The sequence below is a fragment of the Armigeres subalbatus genome, chromosome 2, assembly GCF_024139115.2.
Source record: "Armigeres subalbatus isolate Guangzhou_Male chromosome 2, GZ_Asu_2, whole genome shotgun sequence".
Lineage (NCBI taxonomy): Eukaryota > Metazoa > Arthropoda > Insecta > Diptera > Culicidae > Armigeres > Armigeres subalbatus.
The window spans coordinates 205313577-205330282 of record NC_085140.1 but is presented as its reverse complement, the minus strand read 5'-3'; the positions used below and the strand labels follow the sequence as shown (position 1 = coordinate 205330282).

The 16706-nt window shown below is 41.1% G+C and overlaps 2 protein-coding genes across 7 annotated transcripts in view; both read right to left on the bottom strand.

Moving 5' to 3' along the window:
• The window catches only part of LOC134211542 (uncharacterized), a 39968-nt gene extending 34439 nt beyond the window's left edge, over nucleotides 1-5529 (bottom strand). Inside the window, exons 1-3 of one of the 6 annotated variants that reach the window (XM_062688486.1) lie at nucleotides 4942-5529; nucleotides 2414-3407; nucleotides 785-2335 (exon numbers count right to left, since the gene is read on the bottom strand). In XM_062688486.1, the coding sequence (XP_062544470.1) occupies nucleotides 785-2335; nucleotides 2414-3325 (2463 nt within the window). In that variant the 5' untranslated portion in view covers nucleotides 3326-3407; nucleotides 4942-5529. Of the gene's footprint in view, nucleotides 1-784; nucleotides 3427-4941 lie in introns of those variants that run through there. The other 5 variants (XM_062688487.1, XM_062688482.1, XM_062688484.1 and 2 more) reach the window with 5 other exon arrangements.
• A 6073-nt stretch (nucleotides 5530-11602) lies between these two features.
• On the bottom strand, nucleotides 11603-13384 carry LOC134215797 (IST1 homolog). The gene is made up of 3 exons (XM_062694911.1): nucleotides 12500-13384; nucleotides 12226-12432; nucleotides 11603-12011 (listed from the first exon to the last, which is right to left on the bottom strand). Exons 1-3 carry the CDS (start codon nucleotides 13250-13252, stop codon nucleotides 11820-11822), a joined length of 1152 nt encoding a protein of 383 aa, XP_062550895.1. The 5' UTR covers nucleotides 13253-13384; the 3' UTR covers nucleotides 11603-11819.
• Nucleotides 13385-16706: the final 3322 nt, after the last annotated feature.

The window sequence follows — 16706 nt, the reverse complement described above, 5'->3', positions numbered from 1 at the left end:
ATATCGCTATTTTTTGCACAGAAGATTAGTAAGACAGATACTGAACAATATTGTTTTCGCTGCAGTTAATGGGGAATTAGCAGCACTGTTTTTAGTTCAGAAATCGAAAAAATGTCGCCAGGAGGGTCCAAAATGTGCAGGGGTCCAAATCAAGTTGGTTACCCTATATTCGTAAGAGCATACTTTGAAGTATGTGTAAACTTTTTTAGCAGTGTATGATTTCTTTTCTACGCATACGATCGGAATAAGACAAAATTTAATGAGCAGATAATTTCATCTTTTAAAGCACAGAACTTTTCCAAACAAGGAAGAATGCACGCATTTGCATGCAAAAATTCTAATGAGTAGACCATTCCTCCATTCAAAACACGTATTAGAAAAAAAAAACTTTTAAAAATTGCATTTTTCAGAAATAAGGCGAATTAGTACAATATTTCTTCATTTAAATCACGAATTTGCCCGGCATTGATTGAAAAAGTAAATTACTCCCTTAAAAAAATGCATATGCCCAGAATAAGGCAATAAGACAGATGACGCTTGTAAGCGAGCTTCTGCCTAGTTTTTCATAATTCTTTTAATTTTTAAGCCAAATGGCCCTAAAATCAACAACTCTACAAATTTCTACGATGCGATTGGGGCAGCAGCTACAGTTAAGGAACTGAAGACTAACATGGGAACCGACTGAAGTAGGTAACTGAACATAGTCCATCGTAGTAATGAAAACTTTACAACCACGAAATGAAAATCTAGATAGAAGAAAATCAAATAAACCATTTTTACTCACCACATGCTGCTGCTGTTGTTGTTGCTGCTGCAACTGTTGTTGTTGTTGCTGCTGCTGCTGTTGCTGTTGACTCTTGATTGTATTTTCCGCAGCTTTCAGGTATTCACTCGTTTCCTGCATCGTAACGCCAACCGTCACAATGTAATCGATGTCTCCGCCCGGATTTGAGATGCACTGGATGTTACTTTCCGGAGAAAACTGAACGCCAACCTGTTCCAGCAATTCCTGCACGGTACAGCTCTCCTTCGGCAGTGTGAACGTAATCAACCGTTGCTCACCGCTTTGCAGAATTACCAGCATCTTGGCACTCTCCCGCGGTTCCGGTTCCGGTGGCGGCGGGGGAGGCGGTGCCTGCTGCTGTTGAATCAATTGCTGCTGGTGCTGCTGCATCAGATGATGCTGCTGGGAGATTTGCATTTGTGCATTTTGTTGCTGCTGCTGCTGTTGTTGTTGGTGCTGCTGCTGTTGCTGTTGCAGGGCCATCTGTTGTCGGTTCACAGGAACCGTCTTACGTATGACCATACCGCGAGCGGCCACAATACCGCGTCCACGTTGAGTGAAACCGCCGCGCAGGTTTTCCTGCTGGCGAAGTTGTTGCTTTTCCTGGAACGAACGGAACTGAGCGGCCGTCATAGTTTGTCCGTTTCCCAACTGAATGATGCTGCCGGCGTCGTCGAAAAGATGAGACTGTTGCTGGATGGACTGCTGTTGGGACTGTGGTTGAGGTTGTGGCTGTTGTTGGGGGATTGATTGAGGCTGTTGTTGGATAATTTGTTGGGGCTGCTGCATTTCTTGCTGTTGTTGTTGTTGCTGAGATTGTTGGGGAGACTGTTGGTATGTCGGAGATGGCTCAATTGAGGTTGATTGAGGACTGGATTGGGCAGCGTTCGGTGGGGCTTTGGCAACGACCGCTGCCTGAATGCTATCCTCTAGGTCTTCAAGATCGTTGGAATACGTTCCACCTGGTGGTTTCTGCGGGGACGATTGCTGAGCTGGTTGTTGAGCTTGCTGTTGTGGTTGCTGCTGCTGTGGCTGGGCTTGAGTTTCTATTGCCTGTTGGGGCGATTGCGATACTGGTGCAAGCGGAGGAGTTGTGGTGGCAGCAGTCGGCAAGGACACGATTCGTTTCATGGGTTGAGCTTTTACGGTTCCATAGGAAGCCGGAACGAGATGAGGTGGCCGATTGGTGACAGCCACTAATTTTTGTCCGGTGCTGGTCAAGATTATGTTCGCTCGTGATGCTGAGACATTTGGTTGCGATTGTTGCGGCTGTTGTTGTTGAAGTGCTGATTGGGGTTGTGGTTGCTGCTGCAAACCCGGTGAGTTTTGACGAACAACGGGAGTTGGCGCTACTTTGACCGCTGTTGGACGAGGAGGTCGAATTTGTGGCTGCCCCGGGGCAGTGGTTGTTATGGGAAGAGCGGGACGTGGCCTTGGGGCAGCAGCCTTGGTAACACGTGGTCGATAATTGCGAGCGCGAGACACATTTTGCGATGATTGAACCTGTTGTTGCGAAATGGCCACCGTAGTTGTCTGTGGAACCTGCGAAAGCTGAGGTTTAGTTATGATCAAACACGGTCTCGCTCCCGGCGGTGACTGATGCATTAATTGCGCTGACTGCTGTATTACCTGTTGCTGCTGAGGCATTTGCTGTTGGTGCATCTGTTGTTGAATATATTGTTGGTGCTGTTGTGGGGTTATCTTTTGAATACTGACCCTTTGAGTTGGAGCCTGTGGCTGTTGTTGGGACTGATGTACTAACTGTGGAGCAAGTTGTATGCTTTGTTGAACCGGGTGCCCTTGGGGCTGCACATGCTCGTAGATAATTTGATGCTGAGGTTGCTGTTGTGGACGATGAACTATTTGGTGACCTTGGGGATGTTGCAAAATTACTTGCGTAGAAGGTTGATGGGCTAAAATGTGTTGCTGAGATTGTTGGACAGCAATTTGCTGAGGTTGTGGAGGTTTTTGCAGCTCTTGTGGCTGTTGTCGAAGGATAATCTGCTGCCCAGGGCGGGGAACGCCATGAACAACCTGCAAGACTTGATGTTGCTGTTGTTGCTGCTGCTGTTGCTGTTGTTGTAGTTGTTCGGCAGCAGTTTGCAATGTATGCAGCGTAGTGGGTTGCTGAGGTTGCTCATGAACCAAATTTGTTTGAATCATTTGCGACCCATCGTTGGGCACCTCGGAATAGTAAATATGTTGTGGTTGGCTTGACGTTTGCCCAAAAGCATCTGCCAGGGCACCATCTTCTTGGATTACGTAGTGGGTTTCGTGTTGTTGCTGCTGCTGAGGCGGTGGTTGTTGTGATTGTTGCGGAGGTTGCGGCTGCTGAGCTGGAGCCTGCTGGTAAACAATCTGCTGCAACTGATGTTGATTACCATCATTAAGAAGCAACTCTTGCTGCTCCTGTGAGAGGATTACGGGTTGAGAGCCGAACTGGACATCGTCACCCATAACCAACTGTATTCCTCCATTTTCAATCAGTTGAGGGTACAGGTTCTTTAGCTCATCCGTGGGAACAATTTGGTAAAATGCCATTTTCGAGCTTGAATGTTTTTACTTCACTTTTTCTTCAACATTTAGTAAATGTAAAATTCACTCACTGCGCATTGTTTATTATCTTTAAAAGACCAAAAATATAAATTTTTAATTGCTTATGCTTCCGAAATGCAGTTTTGTGCTGATTCTAAAGAAAAGAAACAAAAAAATATTTGTTTCATTTATTGTTGCAATCGAACAATATTCAATTGATTGATTGAATTATAGTTAATTAAAAGATTTGCAGCCCTAGCCTCATCTCTGGGGAATATTCAATTGTAATAAGACAACCATAATGAATTTTTTTTCCCTGATACAAAGTGTCACACTAACAGGTTTTCGTGTCCTATAAAATAAACAAATTACAAATTAAAAAAAAAATAAAGTACGAATTTGACGTTTTGGTTGTGTACAAAGTCCTTGAGTTGAACATAATTCGTGAAGCTAGAAAAAAAAGTTCTAGGATTCTACGCATTCATTACAATCATATCTAAAAATAGAATATAATAAATACAATTCTTGTAATTCAAAAATGCTTCCCTTCTTATTGATTCGGTGTTGAGTTTTTTAATTCATTTTAGCATTTACCAAGCAAATCCTTTCTGTTATGAAAAGACAAACAACAACAACCAAAAAACGTACAGAGCATTAAATTTCTCAGAAGATTATCTGGTAGGGCAATTGCTGCTATTCTTTATCTTAGCTCTTATATTCATCCTATTAAAAACAAAGAAGTTTAAGTGGAAACAGTTCTTCTATTACATAAAAAGCTTTCTTAGATACTGTTTAGGTATGATTCTGAATGAGAAAATACATTTTCGTGCAATGGGAAGCATAGAAAAGCAACTAAAAATTGTGGAAATGCTTGGTCAATCACGATTTTTGAAATATCGAACTTCAAAAGCAAAAACCCATAATTAAAATTACAAGTAACTAAGTACATAATCTGATCCAGTCCAGGAAATAACTTGGATATTTTTATAAAATTTCTTATTCTAAAGGATTACAAAACATCATTTGAAAAAAAAACAAGAGACATACTTTAACCATAAATTTTCGCCAAATTTGGTCAAGAAAGTATTATTCGAATACTAAGTATATCAAGTCTTGATTCGGTTCATTTGTTCACCATCATGTGCTGGTGGTCCAATGGTGGTTTCTTTTATGAAAGAAACAAATAACATGTTTGATAAACTGAGAATTGCACTCAATTAATGTAAAGCTTAAAATATTATTTATCTAAGTCTTGCTAAAAAGATCAAAAACCACTAACGTCGAATCATTCCTTAACCTCTGTTATATCGAGGAGTAAGACAGCAAAAACAACTCACTTTGTTTCCCTTCATCCTAATTTTCTAATAAACGTGTTTATAATCAAAAAATGTACGTTTCTGGAGTTTATTAACAAAATCTCATTCGCCCTGATTCTTTACATATCCTAACCTATCTAAAGTATCACAAAAAATAGACCTACTTTATTTTTGTTAGAATTCATACAGACTTCTGACATCTCTAGAATCAGCACAAAATTAGAGGATTTTGGAAGCGAGCATTCGCCTAAATACTAAATTCAAACTGTTGGCGAACTCGGCTAGAAGCAGTAAAATTATTTTCACCTTATTTTTTTGCTGTAGGTATTTACTTAATTCAATGAGCACTTCCAGATTTAAAATATTTCAAATCAATCAATCCTATGTTTTGGAACTAAAGTTCGTCGCACTTTGAAGTTTAAAATCGTCAAAATTCAATCATTTTTCCGTAGTAAACCCGCGTCACTTTGCTTTGTCTTCGCGTTTGTCATCATTCCAAAACTCCCAAACCTCCCGCCACTAACACAGTGACGCAATTGCGGATCCGACGGTTCCGATTCACACGCACACAATTTCTTCACCTTCACTGCCGTCTCTCTTCTTCTTACCGCACAGCCGCCGTCGTCGTTGTGGTGCTCCACTTTCAAGCGACATGAAAAAAATGCTCGGCATTCAAACTGGGGAGAAATTGCGATACCGATTCCCGACCAAATCTTGAACTCGCACCGTCACCAACTATAATTCCGAACAGGCAACGCGATTCTGCACATTTTGACACTACTTTCGACCGGATCCTTCCGTCCAGAACGGCATTAAATTCGGAAAATCGACGACCCGTCGCGGAATCAAATGGCGTGAAAAAATCGACTCCCGTTTGACAGAGGGCTTCTTCTTGCTCTTCTTGAATGATTGTGTGCAACGACGAGCGAACGGAAAATTTTTACCTTCAATCAAGACGCCATCTTGAGGAAACTGACTGGCATTAACGTAAACCACTGCAGGGAGGTAGGCTCATATGTCCTCGTGTGACGTCACGATCGCCAATCAGTTTGCTGAAAATGATGACGTTTTATGATTAGTTCACTAGTGTTGGAGCACACATGCAAGCCCATCATAATAATTATTCTCCAAATGAAAATAATGTTATTAATTTTTGTAAAAACGTTTTCGGGGGAGTAATTCGCAAACAAATTAGCATTTTTTTGTAATCTTCTGTAATAAGCAGTCTTTACGTGCAACTATATTTCTCATTTTATTCATGCTTTTGTTAGCTTTGTTGAAAAGCAGAAAACACTACATTTTGTGCGGCATTAAATCACAACGAACATTTTTACCCAAAATTCCGCAACCTGTTTCAAGAGCAGATAAACCAGAACATAACCTCTGCTGAACCTATTACAGCCTAAACACCGCCTTGGTGTGACGTCATCAATCAAAAAGCTGCCGGCCAACAGTGGGACCTCTGCCATCGACCAGTGGGACCACTGAGGGGTAAATAACAACATGGCGGCGAATATGTGCGGACGGAAAAAAGGACAAAAGAAAATGAGTGATAACCGTCACAAAAAGATGACAGCCAGCTGTGATGATGCTTATGCCTTTCAGAAACATTTATCCGTTGACGGGGGGTTGCTATCGTCACTTTCCCGCATAAATCCAAACGATAGCTGAACCATAAATGGAACGGTTTACTTTCCACGTTCTACCATAACAATAATGGTACTCACTGTAAATAATTTCCACGTGGTATAAACCTGAAAAACACGTAGATATTTTCCACCACAAAATAATTTCAGGTGAATTCTACGTTAATCCAAAAACGTCAGTTTACTGGACGCAGGTGAAAAATGTACCGGATTTTCACGTACCCAGTTTTCCGCGAGCGGTAATGGCCGCCAGCTTGCCTGCGGGTTAGTCTCTGATTTGACGTTTCTGGAGGTCAACTGCACCCACCATTCGAGCATTTTGATCAATGTGGTATCCAGTTTTCCGCGAGCGGTAATGGCCGCCAGCTTGCCTGCGGGTTAGTCTCTGATTTGACGTTTCTGGAGGTCAACTGCACCCACCATTCCAGCATTTTGATCAATGTGGTATATAAGAAGGCTTGAATTCACTGAATCACCACCTTCTTATATGCAACATTGGTCAGAATGTTCGGAGCGGTGGGTGCAGTTGACCTCCAGAAACGTCAAGTCAGAGACTAACCCGCAGGCAAGCTGGCGGCCATTACCGCTCGCGGAAAACTGGATATGCAACATTGGTCAAAATGCTCGGAGCGGTGGGTGCAGTTGATCTCCAGAAACGTCAAATCAGAGACTGACCCGCAGGCAAGCTGACGGCCAATACCGCTCGCGGAAAACTGGATAGCTTTTACCCAGAGTTTATGTAGTTAATAGTGGCGACATGTGCCGCATTTGACAGGTCTCCTGCTCGTTTGGAACACGATTTTGTATGGGAATGACAGATGTATTTTGTTCCAATTCTGACAGTGTCGCCACTCTTAATTACATACACTCTGCTTTTACCGAGGCTCTCTCAGTCAACAGATTTCCGGAGCTGTCATTGATCATGACTGACACCAGTGCGCTTTCCTTACGCATGTTGTTGATCGTTTTGAAGAACTTCCGTGTGCTTATATCAAGACAAAATTTTCAAAACGACTTATCTGCTTTTGTAAACATAGATTCAAACGACGATTTGATGAATCTGATAGCTCTCCCACGCAAACCAACACCATCAATAGGTAGGTGAAGGTTTCCGCTACCTATTGATGGTGTTGGTTTGCGTGGGAGAGCTATCAGATTCGTCAAATCGTCGTTTGAAACTTTGTTTACAAAAGCAGGTAAGTCGTTTTGAAAATTTTGTCTTGATATTAGGTTCTGCAGCATGACGTCACGAATGAATTCGATCCTCGTCAAATGAACTTTTTTGACAGTTCAGTAGTACTTTCCACGTCTGTGCCACAAAAAGGGATTTAAAATTTCCGTGTGTCGTTTATGGCAAAGCTTCTCTCTGGCTCTGCCTCCTAGTCGAAGGTACTTTTTCATCGTACCCCTGTTTATTATTGTCGGCGTAGCACCACCTTAGAATTCGGAAGTCAGGACTTCCGAACCGAGCTTTCTTCCGAAGTTTTATCTGTCAAACTAATTGATGCGTTGTTTAGCGCATCTTTAGGCGAATCTAGCGCACTATTTCCGAAGTTGGGAAAGTTGCCTGTATCTGGAGAAAAATCCAACTTCGGTATAAAAATCGGTCTAACTTTTTTCCGGATAGACAATATCAAGCCAAAATTTTCAAAACGACTTATCTGCTTTTGTAAACAAAGATTCAAACGACGATTTGACGAATCTGATTGCATTCCCACGAAAACCAACACCACTAATAGGTAGATGAAGGTTTCCGCTACCCGTTGATGGTGTTGGTTTGCGTGGGAGAGCTATCATATTCGTCAAATCGTCGTTTGAATCTTTGTTTACAAAAGCAGATAAGTCGTTTTGAAAATTTTGTCTTGATATACGCTACGTTTAGACTACGTTCAGATTATGAGCTATATTACTTGATATACAGCATCTTGACATCAGTGTTTGTACATCTAGTTTTCACTGGAAATAATGCATATGGCATCTCATGTCAAGATTCGCTATATCAAGTGATATAGCTCATAATCTGAACGTACTATTAGACAGGGAAAGTGAATTGACCTTCCCCGTCAAACAAATTTTATTCGCTCAATCCATTCTGTGGCTTATTTAATTTAAAGTCAACTGTCCCGAAGATCCCATATTTTTTAAATTCTAAGTATTTTTAAAATTTGAAACAAAAATCGAAAAAGTGCTGTTTTTAAGGATTGGCCCGATTTTGAACGAACATCGGGAGATTTTCTCAGGCCGGTTTTTGTTTTCGATTTTAAAAATAGTTAGAGTCTTCAAAAAATATGGGTTCTTTGGGAAAGTTGACCTTAAATATGCCAAAGAATCGACTGAGACAATTACCTTTATTCTTGTTTACGGACGAACGAATTGTTTCCCCCATTTGATTTTGCTGGCGTAAACCGGAATGCGCATCGGCTTTCGTTCGAAAGCGCGTTCGTACGTAAACAAGAATAAGGGTGAATAAAACGAGATACAATTTTTGACGGGAAAGGTCAATTAAGCACACACTCATGTTCAACTCGGCACTTTTTCATTCTTTTACCGAGATCCGCACAGCCGAGTGCTCGGTTCGAGACATTCTGCTTATATCTATTTAGCCGATATTTCAGCAAATGAGCTTTCCCCGGAACGCTGAGTAGACGCCTTTGCGTGGTGTGTTACGGTGTAAGATCTACCACGGTTACATTGTCAGCTACAGACAATCCTGCCCAAGATGAATACACCACTAGGTGTTCCAATGTGCCAAACTCACGATTCAGCCATCTTGGATTTTAGTATGGGAGAGCCAGCCGGTTTGTTTTCGTTTTGCACTGAAAATGAATTTTTCACCCCCGCCTTCTTCTCTTCCACAAACTAAGCACATTGCAACACCTAGCTGTGTATTCATCTTGATCCTGATCCCAACGAATACCATTGTTGAATAAAGAGAACTGCAGCTGCTGGCAGAAGTATCAGTCAGTAGCCTGCCGTGGTGTAGAGAGGGAACTCTAGTTGTTATTCTTTGTGAGAGGGTTTCCTTCTCTGGTCAACAAACTCTCATTGTACTCCCATGCACCACATGTGCACAAGACATACTAGCACCACATGGGCCCCTAAACTCTATCATCTGCCTAAGCCGCTCGAATGGTTGCAAGAATACCTGCAGGAAGTACCCCATGCTTCCATCTCACAACATATTGTAGGGATTGAGACGGGTATGATAAAATCGAGGATAAAATATATATTTAAACTGAATAAGAAGGCATATACATTGGTCATGAGTATAGATAGTGGAATATATAGATGAGCGAAGATAAATCCTCTGTCTCCAAACGAACTGTCAAACGTGTCTCCAAACGAGCATGACGTCACGATTTCAATGGAAACGTTAAGGGCTGTGACGTCATATGCGCGTGTGCACGGGCAAAAAAATCGACTCAGCCATGCTTTCGCTCATCTATAGATTCTACTATCTATAGTCATGAGTGCCAAATGTGAGGGTGAAAGCTGAGCGGAGTTAGGCCTTCAGTTTTGTGATGTATTTCGCGGGAAGAATTAATTACATATAGAAGTAATTAAATATTCATTTGTATAGCACACATATTCAGCTTGATGCCGCATAGACGAGTTGAAATAACATTTACATTGACATTAAATGTGTAGGAGCCGGACAATATTAAATACTCATCCTACTTGGTTGACATTGTGTACAAAAATACATTTGAGAGAGTTAGTTCTGAAAATGTATTGCGAGAGATCGGCTGGTACCTGGTGCTGGGAATTTGGTTTCATCAGTACCCGCTAAGCTGCGGTGGACGACGGAGGTCCTTCGTAGCTTAGTAGGGAAAGCACCTGTCATGCGAACTGGGGTCGTGGGATCAAACCCCACCGAAGGGGCGGTTACCCTCCAATACCTTTTCCGAACTAAATCTATCACATGTTGTACATATGCATAATCAAGTTTCAGACATAGTAATTAATTTCCACTCCGGGTGGCTTAATACCCGGCATATAGGCAATTAACTTTGAATGTACTGATTAAATGTTAGTTAGGAATGCTTCCGAGCTGCTGCGGATCGAGCAGTCGAATTACTCCATGAGGGCATTAATGCTCTATTCGCACTCGCTTCCCTGCCAATCAGGGACAACTTTTCCAATGGGAAAACTGTCAAACACAACACAAACATAATAATAGTATATTATTCTATGTGCGGGGCTCTTCACTTGTGTGCTCACCCATACACTCGGTCCCTCACTCTGTGGGGGTATAACAAGTAATACCCCCAGCTTCCATTCGCTTGCACCACATGTGAACCACTTAGGGGTGTGTGTGGGTACCACCCACTGCCACCCGCTTGAGGCCGAAGCAGCCCTCACTATGTGGAACCTCCACAGGCTCCGTTAATGACCTGGCTTATTGTTTCACCCCCAGCTTCAGTGTTATAACACACATATATACGCACTACTTTCGAGTATCCATATCCAAACGCAACGGACAAGTGCCAAGTACCTCTGTGGCTGTTAAATTGACCGCCTCGTGGACTTGTTGCCACAATGCGTTTAAATTTTCTCCATTTGGGTGACCTCTGATTCTTTTGCTCCGCAACGCCCTCCGATATTTGGGTCTCGGAAGGTCCTCACATCTATGACATCTAGGAAATGCCGACCGTCCACGAAAACATGATCGGTTTGAGGTGTTTCAGGTGTGCTTTTAAATATTCTTGCGTGCAAAAAAGATGCTACAGATAGCCATTCCTCTGGTTGCGGCTAAATTGACTAGCCTCAGGCCGTTGTCATTGGTAGTTGCGTGGATGCTCTCCTTACCAATGACAGGGCGAAAAACCCTTTCCCTTCTGACCTGTGCGTTACCGATGATGAATTTCATGTCGTGTTTTGGGCATTCTCCGTAGGTCTTGTCCTGGTCTAGACGCTCATAGAAATCGTTCTTCACATCATCGTTTTTTGTTGGTTGGTGCGTATCCATTGATCAAGCTGTAGTTGAAGAATTCTCAACCCGCAGAATACAATTTTCATCAACCAATTGAAACAAGATTAACGTCTGGCGTGGTCCAGAGTCCGATCTGGGACAAATTGATCTGTTATCAGACGGTAATCGCTGTTCGTCATGCATTGGAAAAAGTGTAGAACCTAGTGACTAAGGAATATGATAAGAAGAGGCTACGGATTTCCAGGCATATCCGAAGATCCACCGGGGATCTACGATAATGAGCAATACAATTGTATGGGCTTTTACTGCCGGTAAACGCATGGAATAACCGTCACATACGTTCATACATATCCCAACAAACATGGGGCAGTTATGCGTACAACGGCAGTTCAGACAATAGAATATTTATTTTAGAATACATTGTATATCATTAGCAGTATTTTATATCTTCACAAAACAATACAATGCTTAACAGCTAAACAAGTACAGTGTGACTGGTTTAGATAACTGATAAAAGTAAATATTTGGGTAGTTGATCATTGATAAAATAAATTCAACTTCAAACACCTCTACGTGCAAGCTTCTCCTACTATTACGAAAGAATTCTATTTTCTTTTCTTCAGCTCCTCGAATCGTTTGGACAACTCGTCAAAATCGATTTCATCGTTGTCCTCCTGGTGACCTGGACTATTGTCCATGGGGACGTCTGGCAGATCGGCCGGCACATTCGGCAGCACTGGGAAGTTCATTTCCGGTGAAATCTTCGATCGTGGCTGTGGTTTCGGTTTGGAAGAGTTCTGCAATAGAACATGAGCAACAAGAAAATTAGTTAATTGAACTTAAAAATGGTTTGTAAACTTACACTTAGTACTTTCTTAGAATAATTATGATATACATAATCATATACTTACAAAGATCCGAAAAATTAAGACATTAAAAAATTAATAAATTAAGACGTATAGAAACCCTAATAAATCGATTCTACAGTAATGTTAACCATAGAAGTCGTACCTGCATATTATCATCTGGACTCAGCGAAGCGTACGATGGCGGAGGACCAACATCTCCTCCCATGAGCCTTTTTTCCTGATGAATGAAATTTGAATTGGTGTTCAAATCCTTCTCTTCGTCAAACGGAGGACCGGGCGGATTCGGTGGAATATTGTAGTTGAATGGTGGCGCTGAAGCTGTGCCGAATTGTTGACCACTAGGACCAGGCTAGAAAGATATGAAACAATTAACATCATGTCATGTAATTTTGGTTGGTTTATTGCCACAGATTTACCGGATAGTGGAACGGAATTATTTGGGGAAGATGCGGTAGAGGGGGTGGCTGTGGATACCCAATAAAACCCATGGGAGCTGGAGCTCCTCCACCCCCTCCACCAGAAGAGGAACCACCACCGCCACTCCCTCCATCCAAATTGTTCCGATCGGACAAGTCGATCAGTATGCTATTTTCCGGGTGTGGCTTATCGTCTTTCATCACCAGCGGATCCGGCTCATAGTCCACATTGAATATTTTCGCAATCTCTATGAGATACTTCTCCACCAGTAGCTTCGGTGGTGCCTGGATGGCCAATTTATGCATCAGCTTGTCTGACACCTTATGCGGCGGAATTGCTGCTCGAGCCGATTCGGCAAACTGTTTGCCATACTTAATAGTGAAAATATCCGCGCATAGTTTCAATTCCTGAACATCGGCTTGCAGTCTCGGGGCAACCCACACTATGCTACTTACAGCTTCCTCGATTCCCTCGTCCAGATCCTTCATCTGCGTGACTAATCCAAACCGCGCCAGCACCAGATCGCAGTACATCTCCACGATTTCCATCGCTTCCACAAGAAAATCCTCCCGAATAATGTGTTCAACCCGAATTTTGGCCCGTTCTGGTTTCCCCGCGATAAGATAGTCAGCGATTTCTTTTCTGGCCTTTTGAGCAAGTTCTGTTTTTTTCTTCTCGAGGAGCTTCAAACGATTTACAGCCAACCGAAGGTTAGTCTTGAGCTTAGTATAGTTCGGGCCACTAGAAAACATTTTGACCGATGTTTTTCGCTGTTTTCAGATACAGTAATTTTTATATTCGATCTGTATTCGATGAGTCACCTGCGAGTAAAAAACGTAAAAAATAATGAGCAGTCACAATCAAAACACACCAACAAAACAACACTGTTTGGGCCGTTATACATTTTGGCAGATCTATAATGAGCCAAAAGAACAAAAAACTATCGGAGACGTTACGTGCGAAAGAGAGGCGAATTATTGGCGATTGCACAGTGGTTTAAATTTCGAAACACTTGATCATGCGTCTAGAAATTAGCGAAAGCACAATATCCAAAACATAATTCTTGCCAAAACATCAGCTCTTTCTTGCAGTGGAGACGTCATCCATATATGAAGAAACTGGTGGGAACATAAAAATTTGGGTGGGCAATATTTTTTGCATGGCAGTCGAAAACGGCGCAAAATTTACAATATTGAGAAGTATTCCCGCATAATTACAAACTGTACATGGATATTTTCCCGTGCGGTCGACAACAGTATCCCTTAATGTTGACAACTATAAATGAACAATCTCATATAAAGTTTTAACAGTTTGTGGTACGGTTATTTGACAAATAACATTATGTTGAATGGGTTGTTAAGTTATGTCACCATAAAAAATCGTCTGTTTTCGCGTGCAAAATTTTCGCTCAACGGTATGATAAAATGTTGACATATAATGCAGGAAATAAAGAACATTTTAGAGACAGCATGTTATATGTTGACATTTAGTGATGATGTCGAGCAGTTATGGTTGAATCGATCGAAAAGTATTCGATAACCGCAACGTAAACTGTGAAGCTACACGCTTACTTCAGTTCACCCAAATATGGGTGAAGAATACCTATAATCGCCAAAAAGTGCACATACGTATTTATGGGTAAACTGAAATTTACCTACTTATAGGTAAACTCGTTTCACCTTGCGTTTCACCCATATTTAGGTAATTTAATACGAGCGTTTTATAGGTGAATTTCACCCATATTTGGGTTATTTTTTCGCGTTTTTTATTTGGGACCTAAAAATATTTTGCGATAAATATTCACATGTTAATTTTTGTATAATTTATTCAACATGTTTTTTATTTTATACAATAACAATATCAGCATGTAACAGAATAAAAGGCGCTCCACTTTGTTGATAACAAAATAATGGGAATCACGCCACCGCTACTATACTGCCGGACATTCCCGATTGATGATCCACTACGCAAAGGATTTCCACGCCTCTACAGATGATGGTTTCGTTTCAGCTCCAGATTTTAGTAGATTGGCTGGTACCAAATAAGTGACGATCACATCCCAGCTTCACGATCATAATTTACTTTTCAGATTTCCTCCTTTTTTTCTACGTCGGCCGTAACGGTGTGCTCTCTCGTCGATCCAACCTGTAGCTCCTCTAACTGCATGCAAACAATCAGGTTCCGGAGAGGATTCGTATTTACGGCATTATCCGTCCACAGCCCTTTCATCATTTTTTCCTTTTAGGGGCATCGATAGCTCTGCGGGCAAAGAACTCCGGATGAGCTTGCATTCACCGGTCTGGTGCACGTACAGGTCGGTAAAATCGTCCGGGTTCGATGCTATCCGGCAACGAGCATCAGGGAAATGAATCGCTGTGTATGTGCAGTTCCGGAAAAATAGCCTCAAGTTAATCTGAAAACAACAAATTTGATCTTTTAATAACATTAATTTTGTCCAGTAAATTTAAACCTACTTACCGATAAAGTAAACAACACCGGTTCCGTATTTCTTCGGCTTCGGCCAAGATCATTTTCTTTTTGTTTTGCCATACTCTGCTTGGAAATTATCAAGGAAGAAAATTGATATTTATTGTCAAGCATCAATTCTAAAATGTTTTATTTTTCAACCAAATATGGGTAAATCAAGTTACCCATATATAGGTAAATTAATTTTTCTAACAATATTGGTAAACTTTACTAATATTCTTGGTAAATTTCACTCATATTATAGGTATTTTATAAGATACCTAAATATGGGTGAATCAGTTACCTATTTATAGGTGAACTGAACTAAGCGTGTAATAATGATTCTGACCATATAACATGTTGTTTTTTATTATGCGGGTTGTTATTTTTTAGGGGAAAAATAAAAATAAATAAATTGGCTTAGGTGTGACTTTAAAATATCCCTCTACTCGCTTGAGAGCAGAAAAGCGGCTCTCTCCCAGGTCCAGCCTATTCAGTTTACGAATTAATAGACTTTTTCCTTCAAAAATTGTATCTCGTTTTATTGTCTCAGTCGATTCCGAGGTCGATTCTTTGGCTTATTTAAGGTCAATTTTCCTAAAGAACCCATATTTTTTTAGCCTCTAACTATAGTTTTAAATCGGATCGGAGCGCATCGAATCAATACAACGCCGTTTTGTTCGTTTTGCATTGCTCAAACTACCATGGAGAGATCCATTTTGCCTCACTAGTTACGAGGACCGTTGCCAGCTGATCGACCTTCTTCCGTTGCGTATCCGTAGGGACTTATAAGCAGAGCACTGACTAAGTGCTCTAAGCACTAGATAAGTGTATTTAAGTCCCATGGCAATTTTATTTTTCGTTGTGATTTTACTGTTTTGTTAGAGCAAGATTACCGGTGGTGAGTTGAAGCCGTTTGGCAGCGCAGTATCATTACTTGACACTTTAGAGCAAGATTACCGGTGGTGAGTTTAAGCCGTTTGGCAGCGCATAGAAATAAATCGTACGCTAAATGATCAGTATCATAAGCTTTCCATTCCCCTTGTAATCATCATTATTTGTACGATACATATACAATCGAATGATAAATATATTTTCCGACATAATCATACACAATTGTGGCAAATTATACATGTTATAGTAATGATTACTAGAATGGGAAATGAAAATAATATGCCGGAAAAAATCATACCTGATATAATTTGGGTAGTTATTCACACCGACCGCATAAAAAGATTTTTTATTTTCAGTGTTATGGTAGAGGATATGTTTTCTTGCTGACGACGTTGATCGCAAGGTTGATCGCCGGAATTTTTTTAAGTCGTTGGTGAGCTAAAAAACAAAAGGATGCAAGTAAGTTAATATTTTTATTAAATAAAACGGAAAGTAAATTTATTTTGTTCCTCCATTTTTGTTTATTCACAGAGTCCACTACACGGGAAAACGTTAAACGGATTCATGCCGCCTGCGGGCACTAATTATTACGCCACTCCATACAGTGCTGGCGGAATAAGCAAATCAGCTGAATAAAAAGGATATGCTTGAGATGGTAATAATCTTTTGCGATGCTCCTTTCAATATATTCTGTGTAACACGGCGAATAACGTTCTTTGAGACCGTCGATCCAATGATTGAACGGTATTGCGATAGACCATGCTACGGTACCGAATGTCTGATGAAAACACTCCCAAAAATATGCGGCTGAAACACCGGTATGCGGTATGACCAATTGCAATAATC

Coding starts and splice junctions, on each gene's coding strand:
- LOC134215797 (XM_062694911.1), bottom strand. CDS start 13,252: ATGTTTTCTAGTGGCCCGAACTATACTAAGCTCAAGACTAACCTTCGG. Junction 12,433..12,499: donor TAATTCCGTTCCACTATCCG/GTAAATCTGTGG, acceptor ATATCTTTCTAG/CCTGGTCCTAGTGGTCAACA. Junction 12,012..12,225: donor GTCCAGATGATAATATGCAG/GTACGACTTCTA, acceptor GTTCTATTGCAG/AACTCTTCCAAACCGAAACC.